The sequence below is a fragment of the Mustelus asterias genome, chromosome 5, assembly GCF_964213995.1.
Source record: "Mustelus asterias chromosome 5, sMusAst1.hap1.1, whole genome shotgun sequence".
NCBI classification, from domain to species: domain Eukaryota; kingdom Metazoa; phylum Chordata; class Chondrichthyes; order Carcharhiniformes; family Triakidae; genus Mustelus; species Mustelus asterias.
In genome coordinates, this window is record NC_135805.1 from 4,765,651 (window position 1) to 4,777,912 (window position 12,262).

Genomic DNA, 12,262 nt, shown 5'->3' on the forward strand with positions numbered 1-12,262 from the left:
AAATTAAAACATGCTACCGTGCAAAGGGACCTGGGGGTCCTTGTGCATGAGACGCAAAAGCCCAGTCTGCAGGTACAACAGGTGATCAAGAAGGCAAATGGGATGTTGGCCTATATTGCGAGGGGGATAGAATATAAAAGCAGGGATGTCTTGATGCACCTGTACAGGGCATTGGTGAGGCCGCAGCTGGAATACTGTGTGCAGTATTGGTCCCCTTATATGAGGAAGGATATATTGGCATTGGAGGGAGTGCAGAGAAGGTTCACCAGGTTGATACCGGAGATGAGGGGTTTGGATTATGAGGAGAGGCTCAGGAGATTGGGTTTGTACTCGTTGGAGTTTAGAAGGATGAGGGGGGATCTTATGGAGACTTATAAGATAATGCGGGGGCTGGATAGGGTGGAGGCGGAGAGATTCTTTCCACTTAGTAAGGAAGTTAAAACTAGAGGACACAGCCTCAAAATAAAGGGGGGTCGGTTTAAGACAGAGTTGAGGAGGAACTTCTTCTCCCAGAGGGTGGTGAATCTCTGGAATTCTCTGCCCACTGAGGTGGTGGAGGCTACCTCGCTGAATATGTTTAAAGCGCGGATGGATGGATTCCTAATCGGTAAGGGAATTAAGGGTTATGGGGATCAGGCGGGTAAGTGGAACTGATCCACGTCAGATCAGCCATGATCTTATTGAATGGCGGGGCAGGCTCGAGGGGCTAGATGGCCTACTCCTGCTCCTATTTCTTATGTTCTTATGAGGACGGCCTCAACTGGGATCTTGGGTTCATGTCACACTATCTGTAACCCCCACAACTTGCCTGGGCTTGCAAAATCTCACTAACTGTCCTGGCTGGAGACAATACACACCTCTTTAACCTGTGCTTAACGCTCTCTCCACTCACATTGTCTGTACCTTTAAGACTTGATTACCTGTAAAGACTCGCATTCCAATCATTATTCTGTAAATTGAGTTTGTGTCTTTATATGCCCTGTTTGTGAACAGAACTCCCACTCACTTGGGGAAGTCATGTTGCAGCTTTATAGAACCTCAGTGAGGCTGCACTTGGAATATAGTGTTCAATTCTGGTCGCCACACTACCAGAAGGATGTGGAGGCTTTGGAGAGGTTACAGAAAAGATTTACCAGGATGTTGCCTGGTATGGAGGGCGTTAGCTATGAGGAGAGGTTGGAGAAACTTGGTTTGTTCTCACTGGAGCGACAGAGGTTGAGGGGAGACCTGATAGAAGTCTACAAGATTATGAGAGGCATGGACAGAGTGGATAGTCAGAAGCTTTTTCCCAGGGTGGAAGAGTCAATTACTCGGGGCACAGGTTTAAGGTGCGAGGGGCAAGGTTTGAAGGAGATGTACGAGGCAGATTTTGTACACAGAGAGTGGTGGGTGCCTGGAACCCGTTGTCGGGGAGGTAGTGGAAGTAGATACGGTCGTGACTTTTAAGGATTGGAGGGCTGAAGGGCCTGTTCCTGTGCTGTAATTTTCTTAGTTCTTTGAAGGAGCAGTGCTCTGAAAGCTCGTGCTACCAAATAAACCTGTCACACTTTAACCTGGTGTGAGACTTCTTACTGTGCCCACCCCAGTCCAACGCCGGCATCTCCACATCATCTGTCTCCGCCAGGGGGCAGCAGCTCCGCTGCGGTGGGGACTCCGGGCCACCAGGGGGCAGCAGCTCCGCTGCGGTGGGGACTCCGGGCCACCAGGGGGCAGCAGCTCCGGTGTGTTGGGGACTCCGGGCCGCCAGGGGGCAGCAGCTCCGCTGTGTTGGGGACTCCGGGCCGCCAGGGGGCAGCAGCTCCAGTGTGGTGGGGTCTCCGGGCCGCCAGGGGGCAGCAGCTCCGGTGTGTTGGGGACTCCGGGCCGCCAGGGGGCAGCAGCTCCGCTGTGTTGGGGACTCCGGGCCGCCAGGGGGCAGCAGCTCCAGTGTGGTGGGGTCTCCGGGCCGCCAGGGGGCAGCAGCTCCGGTGTGTTGGGGACTCCGGGCCGCCAGGGGGCAGCAGCTCCGCTGTGTTGGGGACTCCGGGCCGCCAGGGGGCAGCAGCTCCAGTGTGGTGGGGACTCCGGGTCACCAGGGGGCAGCAGCTCCGGTGTGCAGGGGCTCCGGGTCACCAGGGGGCAGCAGCTCCGCTGTGGAGGGTCTCCGGGTCACCAGGGGGCAGCAGCTCCGGTGTGCAGGGGCTCCGGGTCACTAGGGGGCAGCAGCTCCGATGCGGTGGGGTCTCCGGGTCACCAGGGGGCAGCAGCTCCGCTGTGCAGGGACTCCGGGCCGCCAGGGGCCAGCAGCTCCGCTGTGGAGGGGCTCCGGGTCACCAGGGGGCAGCAGCTCCGCTGTGGAGGGGCTCCGGGCCGCCAGGGGGCAGCAGCGCCGCTGTGGTGGGGACTCCGGGCCACCAGGGGGCAGCAGCTCCGGTGTGTTGGGGACTCCGGGCCGCCAGGGGGCAGCAGCTCCGGTGTGTTGGGGACTCCGGGCCGCCAGGGGGCAGCAGCTCCGCTGCGGTGGGGTCTCCGGGCCGCCAGGGGGCAGCAGCGCCGCTGCGGTGGGGTCTCCGGGCCGCCAGGGGGCAGCAGCGCCGCTGCGGTGGGGTCTCCGGGTCGCCAGGGGGCAGCAGCGCCGCTGTGCAGGGACTCCGGGTCGCCAGGGGGCAGCAGCGCCGCTGTGGTGGGGTCTCCGGGTCGCCAGGGGGCAGCAGCGCCGCTGCGGTGGGGTCTCCGGGTCGCCAGGGGGCAGCAGCGCCGCTGTGGAGGGGTCTCCGGGCAGAGCCGCTCTTGCCGCTCAGGACCTTGGTGACTGGATGTGCAGGAAGAGAGAACCGGAAGTCGCGGTTGTCAATGGCGACTCCGGAGGCCTGAGGCCTGTGGATGGAAGTTGGGGCCTTCAGGATGAGTCCCGAGCGAGTTCTGCCCGAGCCCGAGGATGAGCGGCAGCCGCAGGAGCTGGGCCCAGGCCCGGGACAGGCCCAATGGAGCAGCGAGGAGGAGGAGGAAGAGGAGGAGGAGGCCGCGGCGGGGGACAGCCCGGACTCCCCGGGAGCCGGCTCCGGCGGCGGGTATCACTACCTCCCCCTGAACCAGGAGGCCAGCCCGGCCCCGGGAAACAACCGCAGCCCGGAGCAAGAGATCGGGGAGAGGCTGCAGGTAAAACCCAGAGAGAGAGAGAGCAGAATGAGAGAGAGTGAAACCCAGAGAGAGAGAGAGCAGAATGAGAGAGAGTGAAACCCAGAGAGAGAGAGAGCAGAATGAGAGAGAGTGAAACCCAGAGAGAGAGAGAGCAGAATGAGAGAGAGTGAAACCCAGAGAGAGGGAGAGCAGAATGAGAGAGAGTGAAACCCAGAGAGAGAGAGAGCAGAATGAGAGAGAGTGAAACCCAGAGAGAGAGAGAGCAGAATGAGAGAGAGTGAAACCCAGAGAGAGAGAGAGCAGAATGAGAGAGAGTGAAACCCAGAGAGAGAGAGAGAGAGCAGAATGAGAGAGAGTGAAACCCAGAGAGAGAGAGAGCAGAATGAGAGAGAGTGAAACCCAGAGAGAGAGAGAGCAGAATGAGAGAGAGAGAGAGCAGAATGAGAGAGAGAGAAACCCAGAGAGAGAGTGAAACCCAGAGAGAGAGAGCAGAATGAGAGAGAGTGAAACCCAGAGAGAGAGAGAGAGCAGAATGAGAGAGAGTGAAACCCAGAGAGAGAGAGAGCAGAATGAGAGAGAGTGAAACCCAGAGAGAGAGAGAGAGCAGAATGAGAGAGAGTGAAACCCAGAGAGAGAGAGAGAGAGCAGAATGAGAGAGAGTGAAACCCAGAGAGAGAGAGAGCAGAATGAGAGAGAGTGAAACCCAGAGAGAGAGAGAGCAGAATGAGAGAGAGTGAAACCCAGAGAGAGAGAGCAGAATGGGAGAGAGTGAACCCCAGAGAGAGAGAGCAGAATGAGAGAGAGTGAAACCCAGAGAGAGAGAGAGCAGAATGAGAGAGAGTGAAACCCAGAGAGAGAGAGCAGAATGAGAGAGAGTGAAACCCAGAGAGAGAGAGAGCAGAATGAGAGAGAGTGAAACCCAGAGAGAGAGAGAGAGCAGAATGAGAGAGAGTGAAACCCAGAGAGAGAGAGCAGAATGAGAGAGAGTGAAACCCAGAGAGAGAGAGAGCAGAATGAGAGAGAGTGAAACCCAGAGAGAGAGAGCAGAATGAGAGAGAGTGAAACCCAGAGAGAGAGAGAGCAGAATGAGAGAGAGTGAAACCCAGAGAGAGAGAGAGCAGAATGAGAGAGAGTGAAACCCAGAGAGAGAGAGAGAGCAGAATGAGAGAGAGTGAAACCCAGAGAGAGAGAGAGCAGAATGAGAGAGAGTGAAACCCAGAGAGAGAGAGAGAGCAGAATGAGAGAGAGTGAAACCCAGAGAGAGAGAGCAGAATGAGAGAGAGTGAAACCCAGAGAGAGAGAGAGCAGAATGAGAGAGAGTGAAACCCAGAGAGAGAGAGAGCAGAATGAGAGAGAGTGAAACCCAGAGAGAGAGAGAGCAGAATGAGAGAGAGTGAAACCCAGAGAGAGAGAGAGCAGAATGAGAGAGAGTGAAACCCAGAGAGAGAGAGAGCAGAATGAGAGAGAGTGAAACCCAGAGAGAGAGAGCAGAATGGGAGAGAGTGAACCCCAGAGAGAGAGAGCAGAATGAGAGAGAGTGAAACCCAGAGAGAGAGAGAGCAGAATGAGAGAGAGTGAAACCCAGAGAGAGAGAGCAGAATGAGAGAGAGTGAAACCCAGAGAGAGAGAGAGCAGAATGAGAGAGAGTGAAACCCAGAGAGAGAGAGAGAGCAGAATGAGAGAGAGTGAAACCCAGAGAGAGAGAGCAGAATGAGAGAGAGTGAAACCCAGAGAGAGAGAGAGCAGAATGAGAGAGAGTGAAACCCAGAGAGAGAGAGAGAGCAGAATGAGAGAGAGTGAAACCCAGAGAGAGAGAGCAGAATGAGAGAGAGTGAAACCCAGAGAGAGAGAGAGCAGAATGAGAGAGAGTGAAACCCAGAGAGAGAGAGAGAGAGCAGAATGAGAGAGAGTAAAACCCAGAGAGAGAGAGAGCAGAATGAGAGAGAGTGAAACCCAGAGAGAGAGAGCAGAATGAGAGAGAGTGAAACCCAGAGAGAGAGAGAGCAGAATGAGAGAGAGTGAAACCCAGAGAGAGAGAGAGAGAGCAGAATGAGAGAGAGTGAAACCCAGAGAGAGAGAGAGCAGAATGAGAGAGAGTGAAACCCAGAGAGAGAGAGAGAGAGCAGAATGAGAGCGAGTGAAACCCAGAGAGAGAGAGAGCAGAATGAGAGAGAGTGAAACCCAGAGAGAGAGAGAGCAGAATGAGAGAGAGTGAAACCCAGAGAGAGCAGAATGAGAGAGAGTGAAACCCAGAGAGAGCAGAATGAGAGAGAGTGAAACCTAGAGAGAGAGAGAGAGCAGAATGAGAGAGAGTGAAACCCAGAGAGAGAGAGCAGAATGAGAGAGAGTGAAACCCAGAGAGAGGGAGAGCAGAATGAGAGAGAGTGAAACCCAGAGAGAGAGAGAGAGAGCAGAATGAGAGAGAGTGAAACCCAGAGAGAGAGAGAGCAGAATGAGAGAGAGTGAAACCCAGAGAGAGAGAGCAGAATGAGAGAGAGTGAAACCCAGAGAGAGAGAGCAGAATGAGAGAGAGTGAAACCCAGAGAGAGAGAGAGAGAGCAGAATGAGAGAGAGTGAAACCCAGAGAGAGAGCAGAATGAGAGAGAGTGAAACCCAGAGAGAGAGAGAGCAGAATGAGAGAGAGTGAAACCCAGAGAGAGAGAGCAGAATGAGAGAGAGTGAAACCCAGAGAGAGAGAGCAGAATGAGAGAGAGTGAAACCCAGAGAGAGAGGGAGCAGAATGAGAGAGAGTAAAACCCAGAGAGAGAGAGCAGAATGAGAGAGAGTGAAACCCAGAGAGAGAGAGCAGAATGAGAGAGAGTAAAACCCAGAGAGAGAGAGAGCAGAATGAGAGAGAGTGAAACCCAGAGAGAGAGAGCAGAATGAGAGAGAGTGAAACACAGAGAGAGAGAGCAGAATGAGAGAGAGTGAAACCCAGAGAGAGAGAGAGAGAGCAGAATGAGAGAGAGTGAAACCCAGAGAGAGAGAGAGAGAGCAGAATGAGAGAGAGTAAAACCCAGAGAGAGAGAGAGAGAGAGCAGAATGAGAGAGAGTGAAACCCAGAGAGAGGGAGAGCAGAATGAGAGAGAGTGAAACCCAGAGAGAGAGAGAGAGAGAGCAGAATGAGAGTGAGTGAAACCTAGAGAGAGAGAGAGAGCAGAATGAGAGAGAGTGAAACCCAGAGAGAGAGAGCAGAATGAGAGAGAGTGAAACCCAGAGAGAGGGAGAGCAGAATGAGAGAGAGTGAAACCCAGAGAGAGAGAGCAGAATGAGAGAGTAAAACCCAGAGAGAGAGAGAGCAGAATGAGAGAGAGTAAAACCCAGAGAGAGAGAGAGCAGAATGAGAGAGAGTGAAACCCAGAGAGAGAGAGCAGAATGAGAGAGAGTGAAACACAGAGAGAGAGAGCAGAATGAGAGAGAGTGAAACCCAGAGAGAGAGGGAGCAGAATGAGAGAGAGTGAAACCCAGAGAGAGAGAGAGAGCAGAATGAGAGAGAGTAAAACCCAGAGAGAGAGAGAGAGCAGAATGAGAGAGAGTAAAACCCAGAGAGAGAGAGAGAGAGCAGAATGAGAGAGAGTGAAACCCAGAGAGAGGGAGAGCAGAATGAGAGAGAGTGAAACCCAGAGAGTGAGAGAGAGTGAAACCTAGAGAGAGAGAGAGAGCAGAATGAGAGAGAGTGAAACCCAGAGAGAGAGAGCAGAATGAGAGAGAGTGAAACCCAGAGAGAGGGAGAGCAGAATGAGAGAGAGTGAAACCCAGAGAGAGAGAGCAGAATGAGAGAGAGTAAAACCCAGAGAGAGAGAGAGCAGAATGAGAGAGAGTAAAACCCAGAGAGAGAGAGAGCAGAATGAGAGAGAGTGAAACCCAGAGAGAGAGAGCAGAATGAGAGAGAGTGAAACCCAGAGAGAGAGAGAGCAGAATGAGAGAGAGTGAAACCCAGAGAGAGAGAGCAGAATGAGAGAGAGTGAAACCCAGAGAGAGAGAGCAGAATGAGAGAGAGTGAAACCCAGAGAGAGAGAGAGAGCAGAATGAGAGAGAGTGAAACCCAGAGAGAGAGAGAGCAGAATGAGAGAGAGTGAAACCCAGAGAGAGAGTGAAACCCAGAGAGAGAGAGCAGAATGAGAGAGAGTGAAACCCAGAGAGAGAGAGCAGAATGAGAGAGAGTGAAACCCAGAGAGAGAGAGAGCAGAATGAGAGAGAGTGAAACCCAGAGAGAGAGAGCAGAATGAGAGAGAGTGAAACCCAGAGAGAGAGAGCAGAATGAGAGAGTGAAACCCAGAGAGAGAGAGAGAGCAGAATGAGAGAGAGTGAAACCCAGAGAGAGAGAGAGCAGAATGAGAGAGAGAGAAACCCAGAGAGAGAGAGCAGAATGAGAGAGAGTGAAACCCAGAGAGAGAGAGAGCAGAATGAGAGAGTGAAACCCTGAGAGAAAGTGAAACCCAGAGAGAGAGAGAGCAGAATGAGAGAGAGTGAAACCCAGAGAGAGAGAGAGCAGAATGAGAGAGAGTGAAACCCAGAGAGAGAGAGAGCAGAATGAGAGAGAGTGAAACCCAGAGAGAGAGAGAGAGCAGAATGAGAGAGAGTGAAACCCAGAGAGAGAGAGAGCAGAATGAGAGAGAGTGAAACCCAGAGAGAGAGAGAGCAGAATGAGAGAGAGTGAAACCCAGAGAGAGAGAGAGCAGAATGAGAGAGAGTGAAACCCAGAGAGAGAGAGAGCAGAATGAGAGAGAGTGAAACCCAGAGAGAGGGAGAGCAGAATGAGAGAGAGTGAAACCCAGAGAGAGAGAGAGAGCAGAATGAGAGAGAGTGAAACCCAGAGAGAGAGAGAGTGAAACCCAGAGAGAGAGAGAGCAGAATGAGAGAGAGTGAAACCCAGAGAGAGGGAGAGCAGAATGAGAGAGAGTGAAACCCAGAGAGAGCAGAATGAGAGAGAGTGAAACCCAGAGAGAGAGAGCAGAATGAGAGAGAGTGAAACCCAGAGAGAGAGAGCAGAATGAGAGAGAGTGAAACCCAGAGAGAGGGAGAGCAGAATGAGAGAGAGTGAAACCCAGAGAGAGCAGAATGAGAGAGAGTGAAACCCAGAGAGAGAGAGAGAGCAGAATGAGAGAGAGTGAAACCCAGAGAGAGAGAGCCGAATGAGAGAGAGTGAAACCCAGAGAGAGAGAGAGCAGAATGAGAGAGAGTGAAACCCAGAGAGAGAGTGAAACCCAGAGAGAGAGAGAGCAGAATGACAGAGAGTGAAACCCAGAGAGAGAGAGAGCAGAATGAGAGAGAGTGAAACCCAGAGAGAGAGAGAGCAGAATGAGAGAGAGTGAAACCCAGAGAGAGAGAGAGCAGAATGAGAGAGAGTGAAACCCAGAGAGAGAGAGAGCAGAATGAGAGAGAGTGAAACCCAGAGAGAGGGAGAGCAGAATGAGAGAGAGTGAAACCCAGAGAGAGAGAGAGAGCAGAATGAGAGAGAGTGAAACCCAGAGAGAGAGAGAGCAGAATGAGAGAGAGTGAAACCCAGAGAGAGAGAGAGCAGAATGAGAGAGAGTGAAACCCAGAGAGAGAGAGAGGAGAATGAGAGAGAGTGAAACCCAGAGAGAGGGAGAGCAGAATGAGAGAGAGTGAAACCCAGAGAGAGCAGAATGAGAGAGAGTGAAACCCAGAGAGAGAGAGAGAGCAGAATGAGAGAGAGTGAAACCCAGAGAGAGAGAGCAGAATGAGAGAGAGTGAAACCCAGAGAGAGAGAGAGCAGAATGAGAGAGAGTGAAACCCAGAGAGAGAGAGCAGAATGAGAGAGAGTGAAACCCAGAGAGAGAGAGAGCAGAATGAGAGAGAGTGAAACCCAGAGAGAGGGAGAGCAGAATGACAGAGAGTGAAACCCAGAGAGAGAGCAGAATGAGAGAGAGTGAAACCCAGAGAGAGGGAGAGCAGAATGACAGAGAGTGAAACCCAGAGAGAGAGAGAGAGAGCAGAATGAGGGAGAGTGAAACGCAGAGAGAGGGAGAGCAGAATGACAGAGAGTGAAACCCAGAGAGAGAGAGAGAGCAGAATGAGAGAGAGTAAAACCCAGAGAGAGAGAGAGCAGAATGAGAGAGAGTAAAACCCAGAGAGAGAGAGAGCAGAATGAGAGAGAGTGAAACCCAGAGAGAGAGAGAGAGCAGAATGAGAGAGAGTGAAACCCAGAGAGAGAGAGAGCAGAATGAGAGAGAGTGAAACCCAGAGAGAGGGAGAGCAGAATGACAGAGAGTGAAACCCAGAGAGAGAGAGAGAGAGCAGAATGAGAGAGAGTAAAACCCAGAGAGAGAGAGAGCAGAATGAGAGAGAGTAAAACCCAGAGAGAGAGAGAGCAGAATGAGAGAGAGTGAAACCCAGAGAGAGAGAGAGCAGAATGAGAGAGAGTGAAACCCAGAGAGAGAGAGAGCAGAATGAGAGAGAGTGAAACCCAGAGAGAGAGAGAGAGCAGAATGAGAGAGAGTGAAACCCAGAGAGAGAGAGCAGAATGAGAGAGTGAAACCCAGAGAGAGAGAGAGCAGAATGAGAGAGAGTGAAACCCAGAGAGAGAGAGCAGAATGAGAGAGAGTGAAACCCAGAGAGAGAGAGAGCAGAATGAGAGAGAGTGAAACCCAGAGAGAGAGAGAGCAGAATGAGAGAGAGTGAAACCCAGAGAGAGAGAGAGAGCATAATGAGAGAGTGAAACCCAGAGAGAGAGAGCAGAATGAGAGAGTGTGAAACCCAGAGAGAGGGAGAGCAGAATGAGAGAGTGAAACCCAGAGAGAGAGAGAGCAGAATGAGAGAGAGTAAAACCCAGAGAGAGGGAGAGCAGAATGAGAGAGAGTGAAACCCAGAGAGAGAGAGAGAGCAGAATGAGAGAGAGTGAAACCCAGAGAGAGAGAGAGCAGAATGAGAGAGAGTGAAACCCAGAGAGAGAGAGAGCAGAATGAGAGAGAGTGAAACCCAGAGAGAGAGAGAGCAGAATGAGAGAGAGTGAAACCCAGAGAGAGAGAGAGCAGAATGAGAGAGAGTGAAACCCAGAGAGAGCAGAATGAGAGAGAGTGAAACCCAGAGAGAGAGAGCAGAATGAGAGAGAGTGAAACCCAGAGAGAGAGGGAGCAGAATGAGAGAGAGTGAAACCCAGAGAGAGAGAGAGCAGAATGAGAGAGAGTGAAACCCAGAGAGAGGGAGAGCAGAATGAGAGAGAGTGAAACCCAGAGAGAGGGAGAGCAGAATGAGAGAGAGTGAAACACCCAGAGAGAGAGAGAGCAGAATGAGAGAGAGTGAAACCCAGAGAGAGGGAGAGCAGAATGAGAGAGAGTGAAACCCAGAGAGAGAGAGAGAGCAGAATGAGAGAGAGTGAAACCCAGAGAGAGAGAGCAGAATGAGAGAGAGTGAAACCCAGAGAGAGAGAGCAGAATGAGAGAGAGTGAAACCCAGAGAGAGAGAGAGCAGAATGAGAGAGAGTGAAACCCAGAGAGAGAGAGAGCAGAATGAGAGAGAGTGAAACCCAGAGAGAGAGAGAGCAGAATGAGAGAGAGTGAAACCCAGAGAGAGAGAGCAGAATGAGAGAGAGTGAAACCCAGAGAGAGAGAGCAGAATGAGAGAGAGTGAAACCCAGAGAGAGAGAGAGCAGAATGAGAGAGAGTGAAACCCAGAGAGAGAGAGAGAGCAGAATGAGAGAGAGTGAAAACCCAGAGAGAGAGAGAGCAGAATGAGAGAGAGTGAAACCCAGAGAGAGAGAGCAGAATGAGAGAGAGTGAAACCCAGAGAGAGAGAGAGCAGAATGAGAGAGAGTGAAACCCAGAGAGAGAGAGAGAGCAGAATGAGAGAGAGTGAAACCCAGAGAGAGAGAGAGCAGAATGAGAGAGAGTGAAACCCAGAGAGAGAGAGAGAGCAGAATGAGAGAGAGTGAAACCCAGAGAGAGAGAGAGCAGAATGAGAGAGAGTGAAACCCAGAGAGAGAGAGAGCAGAATGAGAGAGAGTGAAACCCAGAGAGAGCAGAATGAGAGAGAGTGAAACCCAGAGAGAGCAGAATGAGAGAGAGTGAAACCCAGAGAGAGAGAGAGAGAGCAGAATGAGAGAGAGTGAAACCCAGAGAGAGAGAGCAGAATGAGAGAGAGTGAAACCCAGAGAGAGGGAGAGCAGAATGAGAGAGAGTGAAACCCAGAGAGAGAGAGAGAGCAGAATGAGAGAGAGTGAAACCCAGAGAGAGAGAGAGCAGAATGAGAGAGAGTGAAACCCAGAGAGAGAGAGCAGAATGAGAGAGAGTGAAACCCAGAGAGAGAGAGCAGAATGAGAGAGAGTGAAACCCAGAGAGAGAGAGCAGAATGAGAGAGAGTGAAACCCAGAGAGAGAGCAGAATGAGAGAGAGTGAAACCCAGAGAGAGAGAGAGCAGAATGAGAGAGAGTGAAACCCAGAGAGAGAGAGCAGAATGAGAGAGAGTGAAACCCAGAGAGAGAGAGCAGAATGAGAGAGAGTGAAACCCAGAGAGAGAGGGAGCAGAATGAGAGAGAGTAAAACCCAGAGAGAGAGAGCAGAATGAGAGAGAGTGAAACCCAGAGAGAGAGAGCAGAATGAGAGAGAGTAAAACCCAGAGAGAGAGAGAGCAGAATGAGAGAGAGTGAAACCCAGAGAGAGAGAGCAGAATGAGAGAGAGTGAAACCCAGAGAGAGAGAGCAGAATGAGAGAGAGTGAAACCCAGAGAGAGAGAGAGAGCAGAATGAGAGAGAGTGAAACCCAGAGAGAGAGAGAGAGAGCAGAATGAGAGAGAGTGAAAACCCAGAGAGAGAGAGAGAGCAGAATGAGAGAGAGTGAAACCCAGAGAGAGGGAGAGCAGAATGAGAGAGAGTGAAACCCAGAGAGAGAGAGAGAGAGAGCAGAATGAGAGAGAGTGAAACCTAGAGAGAGAGAGAGCAGAATGAGAGAGAGTGAAACCCAGAGAGAGGGAGAGCAGAATGAGAGAGAGTGAAACCCAGAGAGAGAGAGCAGAATGAGAGAGTGAAAACCCAGAGAGAGAGAGAGCAGAATGAGAGAGAGTAAAACCCAGAGAGAGAGAGAGCAGAATGAGAGAGAGTGAAACCCAGAGAGAGAGAGCAGAATGAGAGAGAGTGAAACACAGAGAGAGAGAGCAGAATGAGAGAGAGTGAAACCCAGAGAGA

The 12,262-nt window shown here is 51.9% G+C and overlaps 1 protein-coding gene across 2 annotated transcripts in view; it reads left to right on the forward strand.

Annotated features, from left to right (window-relative positions):
* Positions 1-2,771: 2,771 nt before the first annotated feature.
* mea1 (male-enhanced antigen 1) overlaps positions 2,772-12,262 on the forward strand; it is a 45,135-nt gene continuing 35,644 nt past the window's right edge. Inside the window, exon 1 of one of the 2 annotated variants that reach the window (XM_078212141.1) lies at positions 2,772-3,212. In XM_078212141.1, coding sequence (XP_078068267.1) covers positions 2,863-3,212 — 350 coding nt within the window. In that variant the 5' untranslated portion in view covers positions 2,772-2,862. The remainder of the gene's footprint in view (positions 3,213-12,262) is intronic. The other variant, XM_078212142.1, reaches the window with a different exon arrangement.